Source organism: Serpula lacrymans (assembly GCF_000218685.1).
Source record: "Serpula lacrymans var. lacrymans S7.9 unplaced genomic scaffold SERLAscaffold_1, whole genome shotgun sequence".
In the NCBI taxonomy this organism is placed as follows: Eukaryota; Fungi; Basidiomycota; class Agaricomycetes; order Boletales; family Serpulaceae; genus Serpula; species Serpula lacrymans.
In genome coordinates, this window is record NW_006763290.1 from 4,240,748 (window position 1) to 4,264,074 (window position 23,327).

At 41.7% G+C, this 23,327-nt stretch overlaps 4 protein-coding genes across 4 annotated transcripts in view; 1 reads left to right on the plus strand and 3 right to left on the minus strand.

Moving 5' to 3' along the window:
* Positions 1-5,283: 5,283 nt before the first annotated feature.
* Positions 5,284-5,697, minus strand: SERLADRAFT_404829 (uncharacterized protein; the record flags this gene model as incomplete). Its single annotated transcript, XM_007312652.1, has 1 exon — positions 5,284-5,697. One exon carries the CDS (start codon positions 5,695-5,697, stop codon positions 5,284-5,286), a length of 414 nt encoding a protein of 137 aa, XP_007312714.1.
* A 226-nt stretch (positions 5,698-5,923) lies between these two features.
* Positions 5,924-6,671, plus strand: SERLADRAFT_404830 (uncharacterized protein; the record flags this gene model as incomplete). Its single annotated transcript, XM_007312653.1, has 3 exons — positions 5,924-6,240; positions 6,320-6,438; positions 6,460-6,671. The coding sequence occupies 3 exons, from the start codon at positions 5,924-5,926 to the stop codon at positions 6,669-6,671; spliced, it is 648 nt and encodes a 215-aa protein (XP_007312715.1).
* Positions 6,672-16,642: 9,971 nt separating this feature from the next.
* On the minus strand, positions 16,643-19,274 carry SERLADRAFT_432472 (uncharacterized protein; the record flags this gene model as incomplete). The annotated part of the gene is made up of 3 exons (XM_007312654.1): positions 16,643-17,212; positions 19,096-19,196; positions 19,259-19,274. 3 exons carry the CDS (start codon positions 19,272-19,274, stop codon positions 16,643-16,645), a joined length of 687 nt encoding a protein of 228 aa, XP_007312716.1.
* Positions 19,275-21,674: 2,400 nt separating this feature from the next.
* SERLADRAFT_455117 (uncharacterized protein) overlaps positions 21,675-23,327 on the minus strand; it is a gene marked incomplete at both ends in the record, with an annotated part of 2,240 nt that continues 587 nt past the window's right edge. Inside the window, 8 exons of the mRNA XM_007312655.1 lie at positions 21,675-21,911; positions 21,966-22,131; positions 22,186-22,404; positions 22,456-22,567; positions 22,616-22,742; positions 22,801-23,038; positions 23,090-23,139; positions 23,197-23,327. Coding sequence (XP_007312717.1) covers positions 21,747-21,911; positions 21,966-22,131; positions 22,186-22,404; positions 22,456-22,505 — 600 coding nt within the window. The remainder of the gene's footprint in view (positions 21,912-21,965; positions 22,132-22,185; positions 22,405-22,455; positions 22,568-22,615; positions 22,743-22,800; positions 23,039-23,089; positions 23,140-23,196) is intronic.

The window sequence follows — 23,327 nt, forward strand, 5'->3', positions numbered from 1 at the left end:
AAAGTATGTGACAAAACCGGATAAACCCGGTCTCTGCCGAAGCAGCCATTGTTCTCCATGGAGCATAGCCACCACTCCATGGAGTAACCATTGTACTCCTAGGAGTCATCATACTGTAGCGAGTAGCACCTCCGACTATAGATAGTAGGGGGTTTAGTATAAGAATACCTTAGTCGTTTCTATAGCCTCTTGGGCAGCGGCTGAGGTATGTTACATTACATTTATTAGAGATCACCTTAAACTAACATCTATTGTAGTTTCACTGAGGTAAATAATAAAGTCGTTTCTATAGCCTCTCGGGCAGCGGCTGAGTTTCACTTAGTTTTATTAGTATGTACCTTCAACACTTGTTTTGCTTTGAACAACAGTGATCCAGTAGGGATTTTTTCAAGTGTAGCATCACCTTTCAATATAGCAGCAGCCCAAACCATACAGTGGGGGTGTGTCAGTTCAAAATGTAGGTCACTGGCCCGGTGGTGGAAACATGCGATGATGCTCTTATGCATAATACACAAGCCAGGCTTTTATTTGTTCAGTATTTTACTAGCTAAATCCTCTAGTTTGCCGTCTAGCTTCCACTAAAACATTGTGATTGTTACGCACAAAGTGCTTAACAAAGTCTGAGGGTTCGTCGAGGTTTGTAAAGAGACTTATCCGAAAACAAGTTCGAGAATGTAGTTCTGAGTGGAGTTCTTCCAACGAGAGTTGGTCTTCTTCTGAGTAGAAGTCTGATCTTAGAAGTAGCTTTGTAAGCGTAAACTGCGTAGAATCATATTAGAGAATACTACTGCTGTTACATGGTATTTATAATGGAAAGGAATCAGTGATAGGAGTTAGGTCCTATCTAGGGCAGGTCTGTCCATTGAGGACTAAGTACTATAATAGGTACTGCAAATGCGAGAGGAACGGAAGTGTACGTGAAGGAAATGAGTCATCTGTCCGATGGTATAACTGATGAGTAAAAAGAAATGAGTAGTCTTTAAATGTCCAATAGAGATCGTAACAGTAATGAGTATGCTAAACTAGTACACCAGACTATAATCACCTTTTCCGTAGTCAGTCCACCCTCAACTTCCTAATCATACTCGTCCTCGCCTTCAATATGAGTGGCCTGTGCAATGGACAGGGGCTGGAGCAGGAGTAGGGGGTAGAGGGATGAGAATGGCCAGTTTGATTGGCAGAACAGTGGGTTTGATTGGTGGCCTATGCACCAGCGGATATGGTGGGTAGATGACTTGAATACCGGCCTCATCCAGGCTATCCTCACTGTTGGGCATATCTTGGAGGATAGAGATGGGAGGGATGGTGTTAGGATCACTATTACTAGCTTGTAAGTCTATGATTCATAAAACCAGAAGGGTAAAACGGCATTTACAACCTTGGAGCAAGATCATGACATGGCGGCAGCAGGGAGCTTTGTTCTTGAGTGTAAGGAATCATTTCTAAAGAGTGGCAGTGGCAGCACCTAACAATGTGACGAGATTCTCATTAGCAAAGAGTAGAGACTTTATACTATAAGGAACATGCTAGACTGCAGGCTGCAGCATGCTATAGTACATACTAGAGATTCCACCTTATTTCCTTTTTTGGAATTCAGATCATATTACTAAGCTAGAACAGACGCAAGAGACAAAGTTGGTGCAGCCAACATTTTCCAAATCAGCTGTAACTTATCACTAATTTCAAACTAGGACAGCACTTTTTTTGCTTATGCTACTTCTCTTGCCAGTCAGGTTGATGAAACTATTAGTCATCTGCAAAATGTTCTCACTCAGATAAGTTCTTTCTATTTGTTCTCCACCAGTGTCTTTGTCATTGCTAAAATCCTCATCCTTCACTCACTATTAGTCTATTAGCTCCCAAGTGCTAAGCCATTGGACTTTACTAGATGATCAAAGCTGACAAGTAAAGGTTGGGATATTAGAATAGTCAAGGTCAAATCCTATTAGCCTTGTTAGACAACATACATTCTGAGTTGGTATTGGACAAAGGCTGGTAGCTCAGTTGGTAGAGCACCACTATATATAGGTAGAGGTCCTGGGCTCAATCCCCACCTGGTCCACTTTGCTTTCATGCACTCCCTGTGGTCAGGTGACACTTAGAGGTCACATGCTAAAATCTAATATGGGACAGGCCATTTCAAGTTAGGCTTATTGAAGTTATTCCAAGTGGATTTAGCTGTGTATATGGGGTAGTTATGTAGGTCACATCCCAGATATTAGTATATATTAGACTAATTTGATACTAAAACACTAATATATGCAATAAATAACTCTCTTATTTGTCACTTATATGCTTAGTTGACTTGAAAATCTTGGGAAAGGGATAATTAATGAAATTTTGATTTTATGTGGCTGTATGGTTGTATAACTTTTGCTGAGCATATTCAGATCTTCCAAAGCCACATAGGATTTTTCTATGGTTCTCCCCAATTGGAGATATGATATTCTAACTACTCAATGGTGCCCTCCATAGTCCCCCCTAACAATATGAACTCTGCCTAGGTAACATGGTCTCATAATTAGTACCTCAAACATATCACCTCATAAGGCTTTATTCTAGACCTAAACATATATAAGATGGGACTTAAGTACATACACTGTGGGGATTGACTTATATGAGCTCAGCTTATATGCTGAAGATATTGGATATCTGCGTTTTGATTGGCTGAAAAAAGCTAAAATTGAATATTTTCAGCATATAAGCTGGGCTTATATAAGTTGATCCCCACAGTGATATGGGATAAGACATTACTCTATACATGTGGGACAATGTCCAAGTGCATATAAAATGAGACCTTTATACATGTGGGAGAATATATAATTTAATACATGGTATGGTATAAGCTCTTTTTTCACTTGGGATAAAATTTAAAATAGTGTTGGATTTCAACTGATGAGTTAACAAGTAGAGAGAAACAAACAAGACAATATAGATGAATTATGTTTATGTATTCATCAAGTAACAAGACTAAATGTCAAAAACTTGTTGAAAAATTATTTAGGTAGTTTACCATATTCTGCCTTTAGATAAGACATAGTTATATGGCCTAATTTCTTATTGTCAATGAAATTCAAGTTATTCAAGATCTACTAGAAACCAGATATAAGTAGATTTTTTCATGTTGCATTTGTCCAGTTTGTTAAGGCAGTATCACCTGCTAGACTAATCTTGCTTTCATCAACTATTTCCCACAGCTTTCACAGAAAGATGGTGGGACAAAATATTATTAGATTATGTGTGCTAATGAGAATTACAAAATGTAAAGATAATAGAGTAGGTGTGTTTTTGGGATAAGATTATGAGAAAATAAAATAAGTGATTACAGATAACACACCATATAAAGGCATATTCCTATGTATAGGGACAGGACCTATGTAAATAGATGGGACTGTCCCATGTCAAATAGGTCTGGTCCCTAATGACTATAGGTAGACCATGAAAAGGGGGATCTTAGCCCCAACCTTTTGGTGAGGATGATCAAGCTAAGAGCCCCAATTTTTTGGCTGCCTGAAGTGCATAAGTTCATTTCTATTCTAATCTCTCGCTCTACCTGCTTCATGATTATGTGCAACTTGCTTGTTGTTCTGTGACATATGAGGACTTCCCCTCCCCATATTGTTATCCATTTTGACTTGCTGAGGAACATAACATAATCACATGGTCCTCTCTCCCTCCTCTTATTCTCCCCCTTTACCCAAAAATAATCCTCTTCTCTTATTTTTCTCATTCTCTCCACCCTCTCTCAGATCATACCTCACACTCCCTCCCAAAAAATTGTCCTCTCACTCCAACTTTTGATCAAATTAAAACTTCCACTCACTTGTCTTCTATCTCATCTCTCCAGATAACAAACTCAAATCTAGACACTCAACTAGCCACTTTGGATGTTGGAGGAGCTAACTGCACAATTCTAGTTCTCCCTGACCACAAATGAGTTCTCATGGTATGCTCAGAAAATTCTTTTCATATCAATCATAATGTCTCTTTGATCTCATCTAAGGCTCAGGACTACAAGGCAAAGTGGCCAATACCACTATTGACATCTGACATACTCTTGGAGTCCACCCAGCAATTGGTGGATGACTTCGACATATTTTGTTCTCCTCACCCCAAAAAACAAACAACAGGTATCTGTGCTAACAAAACATATCAATATCAGTATAACCTCTCTTCAGCCAAACAACTCATTTCACCACTTCAAATCACATGGCACGGAGAAAATGGCCAACCATTTGGAGACTTATTCACCTATCTTGTTTTTGATGGAACATTCCATCAAAAACTGTTGCTCTTCTTGAAGCCAAATATCTCAAATAGATCACCCACTTATCACTTCGCTAGCATCAATGGGACTCTCTCAATTCTAGTTTGGATCAAAATCACAGGATGACATTCACACTTTAAAAGATTTAAGTTGAAAGTAATATAGGAATACCTCAGTTGTTTCTATAGCCTCTCAGGCAGTGGCTGAGTTTCACTTAGTCTTATTATAACATTGCACAAAAAAAAAAGAGGTTACCAAATTGTGGTTCACTCTGCAGAAAATCAAAATTACAGGGAAAGCCAAAACACCAAACTCTGCCCTCTAAGAAGTAGAGTAGCTATAGATGCATGCAGAGAACCATGGAAAAAAAGGAAGATTGTGGGTAATATTGATCACTTTGTATTTGGGGCAAAGATCCGGCACAAAATCCAGTGGCATTTATTGAGAGGCAGACCTGGTAGCCTACAGTACCAGGAATTTCCTGTTCACTCTGAGAGCTCTCATTCTTGTGTGTTGTTTATCTCCGATAACGCCACACCATGCCAACCTCTCAGATAACTTCCACTAATATCATTATCAAACTCGCTATAACCTCAAAGTGTACACCGTTAAATTGGGGTGACCCCTTAGTCATGTTTGATGAAAGATTCCGCTCATATATCATCAACATGCCCAGTTGTTAAAAGTGTCCTCCAGGGTTAACCGAATAATAAAGCAAAAGCTCAGTGAGATGCTTGGCCCCTTGTCCTCTATGGTGGCATTGGAGAAAAAGTCTACCAGAGGTACTTGGGTGTAATATGTACCTGTACAATATAATCAACCTTTGATTGTGGTATGGTCGGGTTTGTTGTGTCTCTCAAATGCCTTGCAATTCTATCCATTAGAAAGTGAACATCTCAGCTTGCATGCACAATATCAGAATCAAGGGCACCGTATATTCAAAATATGTCTGAACAATCACAACAAGTTGCTTGTAACAAAGACATGGGGACAACATGAGAACAAGGATCTACATATCAGGAGCTATCAGGAGAAACCACCCCGCCAGCAAAAACCATGAACACAGTTTCTTGGAATTTGTCCCAGATTGCGCCCCTTACTGATATAAAGTCAGTGTCCTCGCTAAGTCCTTTACTATCATCCCAAGAAGGCAAAGCACCCTTTGCTACCCAGCCCTCCAAAAAATATCCTTCAGGGGAAATTTTTGGGCTCCAACAAGTCCATTGGCCAAAAGGAAACTCCAGATATGCTAAGACGTAAACCATCCAGACAGTCTCTCCGCCCCACTTCCACTCCAGGGAATGCCTATCAACAACTTTGAGCAGCAACCAGCACTCTATCTTGTTCATGACCTCAACCCAGCACTGCATATTGTAAGGGTTAAAGTTGGACCAAAGGGGCAAGAATGAGATAGGGAGGTTCAGCAGCATTTTTTTGCAGTATATTAGTAAAGATTATTGATTTTGTGTGTAACAAGCTAGTGTGAACCTCTTTATTTTGGCGGAGTACTGAGTGTAAGTGTTTGCCACAGTACATAAAATCCACAGGGCCTGGGTTTATCACTGGAGTTATGCCAGTACAGTCCTGGGGTAGTGTGATTGTCACCTTCAATGGCTAGAATAATAATGTATGTTAGTCAAATTTCATGAGGTAAAAATGGAAGAAAAAAGAAAGGCAGCAAACAGACCACTTCTGCACACACAGTGCAGCAGCTATCAACACCACTTTGACGAGGATGGCTACTCTGGTAGCCCATCCGACTGTCGTGCAAGGGAGGAGTGCATGGCTCACTTTGTGAGGGCTGCAGAGTTGAGACAACACCCGCCCTCCAAATTTGAGGACCTCCTTGACCAATACGACAACTGCCATTACATATTAGATGAGGCCCCCACCCCCTCAAGGATGGGGAGGCAAAGGCAAAGGCAGCCAATGCCTGTATCCTTGAACTTGAGGTCCAGATTGCCGTGCTGGAGGTCTGCACTAGCGGCCACGGTGATGCCCGCCCCCGCCCCAACTAGCAGCACCAGCAGCCCCACCACAACAACCGCCTAGCACGGCATTGCACAAGGGAAAGGGCAAAGCTCGCGCTGAGCCCAAACCCATGGTGGAGGAGATAGTCCACCCCTACTCAAGTAGGGCCGTTGTACAATACAATAAGGCAGTGCCGGTGGGTGAGTCCTGGGACTTCATAGAGGCTCCCCCTGGGGACCACTATGCTGAAGTCCTCAAGGATGACAACAAATGGGACAAGTACTTCCAGCGTGCTCTCCCTGGCCTACACATTGGCGGTGGCATGTTTGTCAAACGCCTCGACGAGGGACACATGGTCCTACGCCGGGGACTGTGGGAGATGAAGCTCGCTGGGCGCCAAGGCCGTCCTCAAGCAATGCCTTCCTCCCCTTAGACATATTCCCGTGGGGGGAGGGAGTGCACCATCAAAGAGATGGATGACATCTTCCGCACAGCGCAGAAGAATGGTGCCTGGGCATAATACAAACAGTCCAAAGCCCTGGTGGCCAAGGCACAAAGATATGCAAGTAGCTTAAGGGGTAACCACTCCCTCATCACCACCTTTATAGTGTGTTCCTGTGTGCGCCAGAGTAACTAACTCTTGGTTGTTACATTAGGACTCGCTCTTCTACTCTCTCGCACGTTGTGCAAAAAGTCCCACTGGGCACCCGGACTCCAGGGTGGTTATTGTTTGGGAATATCCCGCATAGCAGATAGGTGCACTCTTCGCGACGGTCTTGTAGTGCTTTGGGAGATGAAACAATACCTTTGATACGTGGCCCCCAGCATTAAGGGGAGTACTGTAGCTCAACAATAGTGTGCACACTATTGTTGATTAAACTTAGAACACAAAACTTCTTCTTCGGATACCTCTGACTAGGCTGGGCACTTGCCTCCGCCAGTCTGGAGAAGGGTTGATAGCTTAACAAGCGGACCACCCCCTGACAACCGTCCGGACCAGGGTTTATTACAAATACTTTTTATATACTTTTCAAATACTATAGTGTGGGTAGTCGGAGATTGAGATCTGATACTCAGCTGGGAAGAGGTTGATCCGCAGATAGCAAGCGGGGACCCCCAGTTGCCTTTTTTTTTACATTACCAAAGAGAACAAGTCAACATGTCGTTGCAACTGGATATGAACAGTCTGCTGCACAACATGTGTGCGCAGATTCAGGCTGCCCCAGCAGCGGAACCTACGGTTGAGCGTAAGTTCAACAAGAAAGTCAAGATTGTTGCTGACCCCAGCACTTTCGAAGGAGATAGGGCTCAATTTGCTGAATGGTGGATCAAGCTCCAAATTTGGATCAAAGCGAACTGGGACGCGTTTGCTGATGATTTTGAAATAGCAATGGCTGTGCTGTCAAGACTGAAAGGACCTGTGGCGGGTTGATACGCCCAAGTAAGAATGCAGGAGTGCTACACAGTGGGAGTGTGGCCTACCTGGGATGATCTCAAAGTCGAGATCAAAAAATACTTCAAACCCCAAGCTGAGCGTGACTGGGCGCGTCAGCAAGTCCGTACCTTCAAACAAGGAAAAATGAGGACGAATGACTTTGTTACCTGGTTCCTGGCCCTCTCCATCCAAGGGGGTCTAGGGAATGAACATGCAGTGGAGTTGTTGGAGCGCAATGTATCACTTGGGTAAACCGAATCGCATCCGTCACAATGAGTGTTTTGAAAAAATAAATGCTGCTCACATTTATGAACTCAGATCTCTAGAAAAGATTGACAATGACAATGATGAGGTAAAGCTCGAGGAAGAGATTAAGAGGCTGGTACCTCCCGAGTATCATGACTTCTGGAAAGTCTTTTCAAAACATAAATCAGAACGCTTCCCAGAGGCTAAGCCTTGGGACCATGCAATAGATTTGAAGGACACCTTCAAACCAAGAAAAGGACACATGATACCACTCTCTGCTCCAGAAAGAGATGGGGTGTCAAGTTTCATAGACAAACAGCTTAGGAAGGGTTACATCAGACCTTCCAAAAGCCCTATGACGTCCCCGGTGTTTTTCATCCCTAAAAAGGATGGTAAGAAGTGCATGATTATGGATTATTGTTACGTGAATGAGCACACAGTTAAAAATGTGTATCTGCTGCCTTTGATCAGTCAGCTAGTAGACAAATTTGCTGGCGCCAAAATCTTAACAAAGATGGATCTCAGATGGGGGTACAATAATGTACAGATCAAAGAAGAAGATGCTTGGAATGCCGCGTTCACGTGCCACCAAGGATCCTTCGAACCCCTCATTATGTTCTTTGGGTTGACCAACTCACCAGCAACCTTCCAGACCATGATGAATGAGATCTTTGCGGATATGGAAAACTGGGTCGTCATTTACATTGACAATTTGTTTATATTTACGAAGTTGGATGATGAGGCTGAGCATGACAGGATCATGCAAGAAGTCCTTTGATGCTTACAGGAACGGGACCTATTCATCAAACCCGAAAAATGTAATTTTAAGGTGAAGGAAGTAGACTTCCTCAGTATGATCATAGGCTAGAACGGAATCAGGATGGATCCTGAGAAAGTTCAAGCTATATTGGACTGGCCAGAACCTACTCGCGTCAAAGGAGTTAGGGCCTTCCTTGGCTTAGGAAATATCTACTGAAGGTTTATCAAAAACTTCACAAAAATCATGAGACCGTTGAACGATCTCACTAAAAAGGATATTGTTTGGCACTGGGGCGCCAAAGAACAAGAAGCTTTTGATAAGCTTAAAAAGGCATTTACAACAGTGCCCATATTAGCATTTCCAGAATTAGACAAAGAGTTCCAGCTAGAAACCAACTCTTCTGATTTTGCTACTGGGGCTGTTTTGTCAATTCAAATGCCCTGACGATCTTTGGAGGCCTTGTGCCTATTTATTGAATAGTTTGTTGCCTACAGAGTGCAACTATCAAATTTACGACAAAGAGATGCTAGCCATCATTTGAGCTTTAGAGCACTGGTGGCACTATTTAGAAGGTGCTAGGCACCACTTTGAAATTTGGACTGATCATAAGGATCTGGAGTATTTTATGACAGCCCAAGACTTGAACTAAAGACAGGCCCGCTACGTGGTATACTTGTCAAGGTTTAATTATAAATTAATTCATAAGCCTGGAAGCTCTATGGGGAAAGCAGACACTTTGTCCAGAAGAGAGGATCATGCTAACGGCCTCGAAGATGACAAGAAAGGTGTTACCCTGATAGACCAATCAAGGGTTGCCAATGTTAGAATCGGGCAGGATTCCAATCTTCTGGAAGTCTTCAAGAAAGACATCTCCTCAGAAGAGAAGGCGTGCCTTGATGGAAATGAAAACTATTTATGGGAAGACGGGCTCTTCCACTTTAAAGACAAAATATATGTGCCTGAGTCCACAAGGATCAAGGCAATAGACAGACATCACGACACTCCAGTAGCTGGGCACCCTGGGTGGCAACGAACAATGGAGTTGATCTTCAGAAACTATATGTGGCCTGGCATGGTTAAAGATGTACAGGAATACATAAAATCCTGTCTGAGATGTGCCATGGCAAAGAACTCTTATCAACCGCCGGCCGGTAAACTTATGCCAAATCCAATACCAGCTGGTCCCTGGCAGGATATATCGGATCTACCCAAGTCAAATGGGTATGATTCAGTAATGGTGGTGGTAGCTCGCTTCTCCACAGAAGTGGTATTCATACCCACCAACAAAACCATTACCGCCGCTGGTACGGCGGATTTATTTAAAGATTTTGTATGGTCTATCCATGGGTTACCAGAAACGGTTATCTCCGATAGAGGGCCACAATTCGCTAGCGAATTTACAAAAGAGTTATGCTGGATGCTGGGCATCAAACTTAAGTTATCAACAGTGTTCCATCCCAAAGATAGCCCAGTTCTCATACAATATAAAACAGTCGTCGGCTACAGGAAAGGCACCATTCGAGGTAACGAGATTGTACCTCCCCAGAATGGGTGTAGAACCTGGCAAAAGCAAGAACGAGGCTGCTGGGAAAGACATGAAGTCTGTCTTGGACGAAACGCGCAAGGTGCTATTTAAAACTGCAGAGCAGATGAAAGACAGGGCAGAGCGTAGACGCTCTATGGCCCCTGACTACAAGGTCAGCGACCTTGTCTGGTTAGATACTGACCACTTAAAGTTAAAAGATCGGCAGTCTAGAAAACTGACTGCAAAGTGGATTGGCCCATACCAGATTAAGGAAGTCAAACCCAATGCAGTGGAGTTGGAACTCCCAAAACGAATGAGGGTAGTACCCACGGTCAATATTAGCCGTGTGAAACCCTACAAAGGGCCGCTGCCAGGACAGCGTGTAGACCGGCCCAGACCGGTTGTAGTCACCCAGGAAGGTGAAGAAGAGTTCAAAGCCAAACGGGTGGTGGATGCATGCTTGAAGTGTGGTAAACTAGAGTTCCTAGTCCTATGGAAAGGCTATGGAGACGAGGACAGAACGTGGGAGCCAGACACTTCAGTCACCCCCAAAACATAAGCATTTAGCTTCAACTATCTGTGTAAATGTATAAAGCTAAGAGCTTGTTTTTCCTGGTATCATCCCAAGTGCTCCAGCAAGGATGGGATCATCCCAGAAGCGGAATAATACCACCCTTCTGGGATTTTCCCATGGTATCAGACCATGTACCATAGTGGGATTATCCCTCAGATGGGATAATCCCAATAACCTGTCACATGTCACATGGTATCAGGGGGATTGGTGCTAATACTAACATGTGAGAATGCTGGGCCAACTAGTGAAGATATTTCCAGTCTTTTCCACCTGAATAATGGTACTTTAGCCCAATATAATCAAGACTATTTTGAAATATATGAGTTACAAGTTCCTCATTGTAGCTTACTGCAAATTTGGGGAGAAGCATTCCCTTTTTTTTAAATGTGGAACATTATCAATTTCTAGATATAATCAATTGCAGGAACCATACACTAGAAAGATGCTGTTGTCCTTGCTGATAGATGTGATATGTGAGTTCTGCTTTTTTGCAAGGTTTATTATACCCTTAATTGAAGTAAAAACTAGGAAACACAACACAAATGCTGTGACAACAAAGTAATCTGCAGAAGGACATCGAATATTAGATTTACACTAGATCTGGCATATTCTGTGAGGAAAATCCTGACCTTGTAGAAAGTAAAACATAGTAAAAAGAAACATAAAGTCATGTTCTTGCAAAAACATGAATTTACCACTTTTGTGGCACTACCAAGGTATTTGATACCTTATATTGTACATTCTCTGAGAGTGGTTCCTGGGGGCTGCTGGCTGAAGGTCTATGGGGAGAGGGGGATGCTTGCTATGTACAGTATAATACACAAGGTCTCCATTTTGATACTCCTACACTAGATGACTTGAGTGTGAGGATTAATTAGGCACTGCTTAGGTATTTAATACCTTGAGTTGTGCCATTTCTGGGAGCTACCAGCTGAAGGTCTAAGGGGTGACTGGTGCCTATATGCTGACTGTGTATAGTACAGTATCTAAGTCCACAAAGAATCTGAGTGCTGTAAAGGTATTCTTTTTTTAGATTCTTGAGAAATTGAAATGAATCCGGAAAATATTTTTTCATGCCAAGTAAGGTTTCTGCCAACATTCTCTGTCTCTCATATGATAGTGATGCTGTCTCACACCACTCTTTTTGGATTATCATTTTTATGGCAATATGTAGAACTCAGGTAATTTCCTTCAAAACTGATTCTGACCATTGACATTGCCCAACTTTTGATTTTTTTTACTGAGGATCATCCCACACTGATCTGGACAAATCCCTGAAATAGGGTGTGATCATCCCAGTTAAATCTGTACATGTCCCCACGTAACATGGGGTTACCCACTTCTCACATGGACAAATACCAGAAGGGGGTGGGATCATCCCAGTTCAATATGGACAAATACCATAAAGGGATGGGATGATCCCAGCTCAATGTGGACAAATACCACAAGAGGATGGGATAATCCCAAGCCAATCTGGGAAAATCCCAGTTAAGCATAGACAAATACCAAATGAGATGGGATGATCCCAAACCAATATGGGAAAATCCCAGCAAGAGATGGGATGATCCCAGTTAAGCATGGACAAATACCAAAAGAGGATGGGATGATCCCAATTGAATCTGGGAAAATCCCAGCAAGAGATGGGATGATACCAGTTTAACATGGACAAATACCAAAATAGGATGGGATGATCCCAATTGAATCTGGGAAAATCCCAGCTTAACATGGACAAATACCAAAGAGGATGGGATGATCCCAATCCACTCTGGGAAAATCCCAGCCAGAGATGGGATGATACCAGTTTAACATGGACAAATACCAAAAGAGGATGGGATGATCCCAATTGAATCTGGGAAAATCCCAGTAAGAGATGGGATGATACCAGTTGAACATGGACAAATACCAAAATAGGATGGGATGATCCCAGCTTAACATGGACAAATATCAAAGAGGATGGGATGATCCCAATCCACTCTGGGAAAATCCCAGCCAGAGATGGGATGATCCCAGCTCAACATGGACAAATACCAAAAGAGGATGGGATGATCCCAAATCAATCTGGGAAAATCTCAGTTCAACATGGACAAATACCAAGGGGGGATAGGGTCATCTCAAACCAATCTGGGAAAATCCCAGCAAAAAAGGGGATGATCCCAGTTAAATGTGGACAAATACCAAATGGGATGGGATCATCACAATTTGATATGGACCAATGCCTGAAGGGTAAAGCATCATCCCAAACCAGCCAAGGAAAGTCTTGGAAAGAGATGGGATCATTCCAGTTCAATCTGATCTAGAAAAATCTCCAAATTACATAGGATCATCTCACTACATCACAGACAAATCCAAGCAGGGGACAAGATCACCCTGAGTCAGAATAGGACAGGGAGATCCCACAACAGGAACAGAATTATCGAATAGCATGCTTAGGCTGCTGGTGACTCAGCATGACAGGGGAAAATACTCCTGAAATGCACTAAGGTTATTCTGTAACATATAATCATAGGTAAGTTCCCAGCAGCTTAAAATATTATTGTCCTTTTCCAGCAGTTTCCATTTTTTACATGTTGCAGTATTTTGTTTGTAAACCAACTATTATGTTATGGTAGGACCTGGATGAACCTAAGGTTGAACTGGGACAGTGATTCAGAGTAGCCCTCACGTAGGTTCATCCCAAGTCACATGAAATTGCATAAGCATACAGAGCACACCTTTCAGCCATTTTTGTTTTCACAAAAATTTATAATCAATTGTATGCGTGGGGACATATAGTGGATAAAATGGGTGTTGGCTTGTGGATGCTGGGCTGCCACAAAGAGCCAGCAATTTGTCTCATGCAAGACATGTTCTGCCTTTGACAATGATGCAGCAGAGGGAAGGATAATGAATATGTAGTACTTACTCGGACTGGTATCTTTGTGCATTTTTCAGTTCAGGCACTTGGATAAAGCTGCACAATTCAAAAAAATATCATATCTTTTGGATCAGCACATTAAATGGATTTGTGACATATCTTTGCCTGGTTGCAAGAGTGTTACATTATTTAAAGTTGGATGAGCCTGAATGAGAGGTATTGTAATCCTGCAGATGTATATGCTTGGTATTGTCAAACATCTTGTATTCCTTTGACTATAAGCCATTTTAAGTAACATTGATAGAAATCCAGGGTAGATAAATCTACTTTGTGATATGCAGTAAATTATATGATAAGTAGGAATGACAAAGTTATATAGTCAGTTAAGGAAAAGAGATATGGTTGAATTATCTCCTAATCAACTGAATTAAATCAGGTTAATTTGTAAATGGTTATATGTCACAATTAGTTACACTAACCTTTGGTCAAAGTCTCCTCCATCAATCTATAGTATATGATATTACACTAGAAGCTGGACAAATTAAGGTTCAATTGAGAGTAAACACCATTTGAAATTTGTATATATGATATAAATGATGAAAGCAGGTAGTATTGTATTCTGCTTCATGGCTATTATTACTATTGATAATGTATTGATGTTGGCTACATTTATGCAGGAACTATTTTTGCAGTAAAGCCCCCCTGACACCATGTGACATGTGGCAAATGTCTGGGATTATCCCATCTAATGGGATTATCCCACCATAACAAATGGTCTGATACCATGGGAAAATCCCAGAAGGGTGGTATTATCTCACTTCTGGGATGATCCCATCCTTGCTGGAGCACTTGGGATGATACCAGGAAAAACAAGCTCTTAGCTTTATACATTTACACAGATAGTTGAAGCTAAATGCTTATGTTTTGGGGGTGACTGAAGTGGAGCCAGAAGCCTATCTGGATAACTCCCGCAACACTGTTTGCAAATTTTATTCTACAAATCCCTCAGCTCCTAGGAAGCTTAGAGGCATAGATTCAAAACTTTTTAATTCCCTTTTTCAAACTATGCCTGAAAATTTAACTACCACCTCCGGTATTTGGTCGAGCCTGGATGTCAAGCCTTAGAAGGGGGGTAGTGTTACAATAGTATTACAATAACACAAATTTTGGACCTTTCCTTTAATTTTCATTCTCCGCCTTAACCTTTTACTATAGTTCACACTCCATGCCATGCGGCACTTTCCTTTTTCATTCTAACTCCACTTTCTCGCTCGACGCTGCCTTTATTCTTCTTTTAGACACAAAGTCTCTCACGCAGTGGAGCTGATCACATAGGCTGCGCCCTCTGACATCATCAGCCACTGCTTTTATCAACTGTGCAGTACATAGGTACAAACACTCTGTATTAGTATAAATACCCCAATAGATCAAGGAGACTCCTCAGCGAGTCCTCCTGTTGTATACCAACAAACTCTCTGCAGCTTAAGGGGTAACCACTCCCTCATCACCACCTTTATAGTGTGTTCCTGTGTGCGCCAGAGTAACTAACTCTTGGTTGTTACAGGGAGGGTATAAGGTATTGACCATTAGTCATACCTTGCATCCAAAAGAGGTAGTGTAAACTATGTAGTTTTAAGCCACATAGCTATTTACCAAGTTTGCAATTAAATTAGGACAATCTCATTGCAAACTCTTACATACCATTAAATATAACCCAGGTTAAATTCAGCACTGTGTGAGTTAGTGAGTGATAAAAGATAATCAGAGTGAACCACCATATATCAGTGAGACACTCCCTAATTTACAATAATGCAGCAAACCGTGTTTAGTGTACTATCAACATTATAGACAGGAATAGACATATCTAATTTTACAAGGGGGAGTCTATTCTGCTCCACACAGACCTAATCTATGAAAATACTGTTAGCACCTGAATCAAGCAGTGCGCTTGTTGGGTGTACTGTGCCTCGGGCAAGGTCTTCCACACCAACATCTAAACAGATCTCCTTTTGGAATAAATATGTGCACATCAACACACAGCTTGGGGTTTTAGTAGAAAGTGGCTCCAAAAAAGAAGAAGAATTATCAAAAGAAACATGTTTTACTACTTTAGACTTTTCTATATTTTTATTTTTATTTTGACCAGAATCAAGCACCCTAGTATTTGTCTCACCAGGGCCACGCTCCTGGGGAAAATGCTGGTGCAGTGGTAGTATCATAAATATTGCAGTTACATTTTAACAAATTTAGAAATCTATGTACAAAATGGGGAGCCACCCCCTTTTCTCTATTGCTCGTGCAACACCCCAGAGCAGAGGCCACCTTGCTGTGGTTTACTTCATCATTACATGAAGCAAAGGCACCCAAGTGACTTAAGCTCTGAACTCTTTTCCCTAAGCTTTCATCTCAGTGATTGGTTGATCATAGAAAAAAGCTCAGATTTTGTTGTACGGACAATTGGCCAGAGTATTGAGTCAACTGTCCAGCTGTTCTGCTTCTATTTGGTGCACCTGGCACCCGTTGTTTTGTCTTTGTTGGGCAGCCTACACTCCATTTTTACAGTGTTGGGATATGTGTCCCTCCTTGCTGCAATTGTAGCTGTTGGCCTTGAATCTGCGCATCTGTCCGCCTTGGACCACACTTGTTACGCTTGGAATGTACAAGCCTGGTAACAAGAGGGGTTTCTGGCAATGAAGCGGTTTCTGATAAGCCCGTAGGTAACGGGTTTGAGATGTATTCTGATGAAGAGGATTTTACTGATGAATACCAAGTTGCACTGTTGAAGCGTACAATTGTATTGGAGATGTAATCCACAATACAGGCATGTATATATACTGTCTACTTTAGGGTAGGTGTTTGTGTTGAACAAACAATGACAGGTGAGACCGTAATAGGTAACTAGTGTGGGAAAATATGAGTGAGTAGCGGTAGGTAGCTACTCTAAGAAGAAATAAAGTCCATGAGAGATACAGTATGTAACAACACTGATATCCATGGGGGCCCCCTGCCCTTATGGCAGCCCAAACAGCTTAAACCCATGAGAATGACTTTGATTTTGGTTTGATGACCCAGGGCACCTCTGGGAATAACTGTTTTTGGTGGTGAACCCGCCACCGAATTGCATTTGGTCAAGCTCCAGAGCTCTCCTGATTATGCGGACCTCTTCTGCAGCTGCTAAGAGATTCTTGTTTCTCATGTCCTGCAGATAGAGTTGTTGTACAATGGCTTGTGACACATTGTGTTCTAACAATTCTACAGCATTTCCATTTCCAAGACCTCCTTGGATGGAGACGGCCATGAACTGGGTTATGAAGTCATCTGTCCTCATATTTCCTTGTTTGAAGGAACAGATTTGCTGATGTGCCCTGTCATGCTCAGCTTCGGGTTTGAAATATTTTTTGATCTCTACTTTGAGATTGTCCCAGGTAGGCCAGTGACCAGCGGTGTAGCATTCTTGGAGTCTAACTTGGGTGTATTGACCCACTACAGGTCCTTTGAGTCTAGACAGCACGGCTGTTGCTATTTTGAAATCATCGGCAAACACGTCCCAGTTTGCCTTGATCCAATTTTGGAGCTTGATCTACCATTCAGCAAATTGAGCCCAGTCTCCTTTGAAAGTGCTGGGGTCAGTGACAATTTTGACTTTTTAATTGAATTCTTGCTCAACTTGTTCAGGGGGGTTTGCCTGAATTTTGCTGAGCTGGGTGGTTAACATCAGAATCTGTGCATGCACATTATGCAGCAGAGTGTTAACATCAGGTTGGTGGGGTTGCAACAATATGTCAACTTGTTCTCTTGGTAAAATGAAAAAAAAAATGTAACTGGGGTCCCCAGTTGCTATCTGCAGATCTACCTCTTCCCAGCTGAGTATTGGATATCAATCTCCAACTACCCAAACTATAGTATTTGAAAAAATATATGAAAAAAATGTAAATGTAAGAAACCCTGGTCCAAACAGTTGTCAGGGGGTGGTCTGCTTGTTAAGCTGTCGACCCTTCTCCAGACTGGCGGAGGCAAGTGCCTGGCCTGGTCAGAGGAAAGAGAAAGAGAAGTTTTGTATGCAAATTATAATCAATCAACAGTGGTTCCACACCAACTGCTGAGCTATAGTACTCCCCTTAACACTGGGGCCAAAGTCTTACTGTTCAAAAGACTCCACTTAACCCTGTGGTCCGGGTTTGCACAAAGTGCGAGATAGATCTGCTGGAACACAATATGGCCACTCATTTTGCAGAACAGACAGGTCTATCTGTAGGATATGAGAAGCAAGAACCTTGCACAGGTGGCAAAAGAGGTCCGCATAATTGGTAGGGCCATGGAGCTCAACAAAATGCAATCAGGACCATCACCAAAAACAACTATTCACAGAGGCACCCTGGGTTATCAAACCATCAACAAAATCACTCTCACAGGTTCAAGCTGTTTGGGCTACAGCCAGGGCAGGGTGGATATTGGCACAGTCCAGTTATATCCAGCTTCAGTCTCCTTGTAACCTTTTGTTCCTCCTATGTTACACATTCTACAGAAATAATTACATTTTGGCTTGCATAGGATTGTCTCCTGCAATAAAGAGGGAATGTGGGATAAGCATAACCTCTTCTTCATCTCTACAATCCTATGCTGTGATCCCAGCTTTGATATTTTTTAATTAGTCTATGCATGGTTATTTCTGATTGCTAACTCACCAAATTGCCACTTCATGGCTCACATAAGTTCCATTAGGGCTGTATTTGGAGGAGATGTTAGAAATTTAACATAAAAGTCTTATTCTAAGACCTCTTGAGGTAAGTTTACATTGGATGTAACAACCAAATTTTTAAAAGTTAGTTGTGGGTATACAACAGAAGAACGCACTGATGAGTCTCCTGGATCTATTGGGGTATATACTACTATAGTTTATTTGTACATGTTATACTATACAGTTGACAAAACAGTGGTGGATGATGTCATAGGGCACAGCCCGTATGGCCATCTCTACCATGTGAGAGAGTTATTATCTAAAATAAAGGGAAGCAGTGCAGTGCAAGAAAATGGAGTTTGAACAAAAGAAAAGTGCCACATGGCACAGTGTGTAAAAACTGAGAATAAAAGTTGAAGGTCAGAGAATTTGTGTATCGTAGCATTGGACATATAAATAATGTGGTGCTTATTCCACTGCTTTGAAATGTTGCCAGAAGGATGGAATATACCATTTAATCTTTAGCCTTTTTTTAAAGTAGGTGTGGGAGGAGCTTTGTATATTCTGTAGATGACTCTGTAATGGTAGATTAACTCAAAATTTTCATTGTATTGACTGATCAAGCACCTGTAAGCCTGCAAGCAAGCTCATTTTCACAGTGCGCAATGTCTTCACACAAGTATTGGAAATCTGAATTAGGGATAATTTCTTTTTCACTGTTTATAATAAAGCCAGCTTGGATATAACAAAGTTAGATTGATTTACTCAGCACAAACTAACTTTACCTCAGTCTTTTGGACAGAGCCACCCAGAGCATAAAGCTCCTTGGAGCCTTCCAAATCTCCAGTAGTAAAGCCTGTATCTGTATATGATGCCACAAAAACTGCTTAGGAATGAAATGATTTCCCAAGCATTCCTGTAACATTTTGTCTACAAAATGAACCTTACCATTTACACAAGCCATTGGAGGTAAGGGGGACTGTAACAACATCCATTGTAATGATGATTGTAATGTCATACATGTAGCATGGTATTTGTATATTTGTAGAGCAGATGTATTGCCATTGTTCAATGCCAGTCTTTTTTGAGAGGACACACCATACAAACCACATAGCCTATCTTTGCTGTATTGCATGACTACATGGGTTGGTGGTAATCAGTTTGTGAAGGAATAAATACACTCACTTTGGCTCTCTTTTATTCATGAAGCCATTCCTTCTGCAAGTGATTGACTGCTTGATGGTAGGGAAAATGTGCCAGTGTGTCATTGAATCACGATCATATGATTGCATTGTCATTGCCATTAATCTGAAAGTCATGTGCCTATTTGATGTTCCATGGTCTGTTGTTCAAAACAACCCAAGACTCCTGAAGCACTTTGGATTACATGGATACTCAGCAGGAAATTCTTGAAACTTCCACTGTCCCTCCATCAGTGCACTATAATGGTTCACAAGATGCCTCACTGAAGCCGGTCTTAGTCACTATATGTTTTCCTGGTGCTATTCAAAGTGAATTGTGCATGATGATGTTGTAAGGATTGTTTTACTCCCTAACTCTAGCTGTTACAATTGACATACCAGCATCTACTTACGCTTCACTTTTGTACTTTTACTTTTCATTTTCCAACTCACATGACTGATCATGTGACCATTGACTTTACTTCATATTTTCGGACTTTTCATAGTCACATGACCAATCATATGACACATCACCTGACCAGTGTCTAGAATCATCATGTGACCAATCACATGCTAGACATTGGACTATGAACTTTATTTACTACTGTACAGTACCTCGTATATTTTAGTATATATAATGGAGCAATACATGAGGAGGGACTCAGTGAGTCCTCTTCTAGTGTCTACCAACATTAGTATGACAAGTTCCCTCTCTTAATGAGTTGTACACTTCCTTATCCTCCGTTAAGTGTGGTTGTTGTTGTGCTCCAGTGCCCCAAGACTGTGTCTTGTTGGTGTTGCCACACTAGCTGGTTTTAGCTGATTTTTTCTTCTACAAACAACCAATTAAAATTTTGGTCTCTCTCACAAAACCTATAGTAAAAGCGATAACATGGGATATATGGAGGTCAGAAATTTTGTTATGCTTGGGCAATGTAAGTGTTTATTCCTTCTTTCTTTCTCTACTGTCACATTGTTCTGACCAATCTCTGATATACAATTTGCTAAGATGTCTTCCCGGATAAGTGGCAACAAAGACGTATTCTCAGATGGTGGCTTGCATGCCCATATCCCCTTCTTCCGTCTTCCCCACTCCTTTGATTATTCCAAATAGGCACACTGGACAGTGCATTACAAAGAGGTTCAATTGTGGCTTGTAGCCCTGCCCGCTCATTCACAGGAATGGGCTTGGGGTCATAATGTATTTTGGCTCACCGTCCTTGGTGCAAACCCAAGTTTCCTATGTGGTAAGTGGGCTCAATGGGATGCAAGGATCCATTGGAGGGTGTTTGTGTCAAGCACTGGCTTACGGGAGAGCTGAGTGAAGATATGGAGAGGCCATCAGTTAGTGGCCCAAAGCATATTCTTGCATACATATGGTCAGAATTCAACCAATGTGTTCCCTTATTGTATCCTTATCCCGTTATTTCACCTTGCTAAACATGTTTGTTCTTGCCAAAGAAAATTGTAATATGTACCTTGGGTGGATGCTACAATATTCTGAATTGATTTTTTGTTGTGGAGTTGAAGAAAACTCCTTGCAAACCGTGTATTATTTAGACTTAAATATTATACACCCCAGTCATGTAGATAAAGTATAATATGTATGCTATATAGAGAATACATTCCAAGTATATGGCTGCTATGTTTCCTTGCTATACAAGGGCCATATATTAGTAGCTGCTCACCGCCATATGTGTCACAATATATCCACACCATGTCCTAGAATCAATATGGCACGCATAAATTTGGAAATCATTGGGGCTATACGGAAGATAGCCATAAAGCCTAGAATTGGCCGTGTACACAGCAAGCATAGCTGACTTTTGTCACACCCAAAATTGATGAAAAAGCCTGAAAGTAGTTAAAATATTTGATTGTACTTTGGACCTACAAGATTTTGTGAGAATAATGTATTTTTGTTAACATATTTCTATTTTTCCACACAAAACATAGTATCCATGGAAATATGTCAACCAAAATACATCATTCTCACAAAATCTTGTAGGTCCAAAATATAATCAAATATGTTAACTACTTTCAGGCTTTTACATTTTAACTACTTTCAGACTTTTTCATTGATTTTGGGTGTGACAAAAGTTGGTTATGCTTGCTGTGGAATTCATAACAGACGAAATCGGTAATTTCGGGCAGTTGAAATTTTGAACGAGATACATTGTTTTTCAAATCATTTTCAAAGACATTTCAGGACGATAAAATCTCCTCAATCTCAAGCGTTAGAGAACCATGATGATTCAAGTATCGAGCTGAGGAGCAGTTATCTTCCTGAAATTTATCACCGCAACTGCGCGGCTTTCCAGTGCTACAGATACCAGGCTTTCTTTCCCCCAACTGTGCCAGTCTATTTCGAAGATACCAGACTTCTCACCCGTATACCACGACCATAACTTTTCTTTCACCTAAATTTGATAAGCCAGGTCCTGCATCGCGCCCATAACACACTTTTGACATACCTCTGTGTCATAAATGTGGAGCCACCCGTCGCCTCCGCCAGTTGCAAGGTGCCGTCCATCAGGACTGAATGACAAGGCATAGACATGCTTGAAATGATCCATAAAGACCCTCAAGCATTCACCCGTCTTGGAATCCCACAGCCGCGCCGTCAGATCAAACGATGCACTACCAATGCTAAGCATCAAGATAATGAAACCCGAAGCAAGAGATGCTACTTACGTAGCTACTAGTTCATTATGTTCAAGAGAGCTATTAGGGCTCCAGTCAATACCTGTAAGACACGAGGTATGTCCTGCTAATATGACACAATCGTCCGCGTATTTTGGGTTGTGGATATCTGTAACATCCCATATCCGCGCGGTCCCGTCATCGGCGCATGAGGCGAGGTGAGTTTTAGAAGGGCTGCACTTCACAGAATTCACTTCGTTTGTATGTCCCCTGTGCGAAAGATAAGTATGGGGGGCATTCCCTTGGTATAAATCCACTTGCTTCAGGGTTACAATGTGCTTGGTTTCTCCCAGTGACATTATATATATCATACGATCCGCCCCACAACTAGCAAATGTAAAATCATCGAGCCAAACAATATCTAGGCAGCAGTCTTGTTTTTGGTGAATACCACGCAATTCAGAAAAAGCTGCATACTGACCTTCATGGCTACGGTAGTGTCGATGAACCTTCCTATTCTTGACGTCCCACACGCACGACGTACCATCCAAACTTGCAGTGACCACCCACTGACCAGATGGCGAAAATTTGGCGGCAAAGATAGGGCCCTAGATAAACGATGCTACTGAATTTGTGAATGGAGATAAATTACCTGTTCTTTCTCACTTTATGTCGATTATCAGAAAAATATAGTTTACCAGACGCCGTACAAATACGTAAAATGGAATCATAGGACCCGATTGCCAATAGTGAACCATCGCTATTCCAGTCCAACGAGGTCAAATCAGCTTGTGTTGCTGCTGCTAGATCCGTCAATGCGATTGCAGGATCCAACTGAGGTTGAGCAAATACGTCGTCGTCGGTTACAGGGATGTTCCAGTAATTTAGGACAGCATCTCTAGAACTACATGGAATAATCTGAGGAAATGTATAGAAATGTTTTGCATAAACATACCCTGACACTAGTTGTCCTCTTATGATTGGGTTCCAAGAGCAAACGAAGACCTAAGAAGACACATGGAACGTTAATCAATATTGTACTGCGCACGAACATATCCTTACCTCTGATGTGTGGGCCTGCAGAAGGCGAACTGATTTAGGACGAGATTCATCATCAGAAACGAACTGCCTCTTGGGCTTTCCCTGTTTTCCGGACTCCGAAGGAGATAATACTAGCGACAGTTCTATGGACC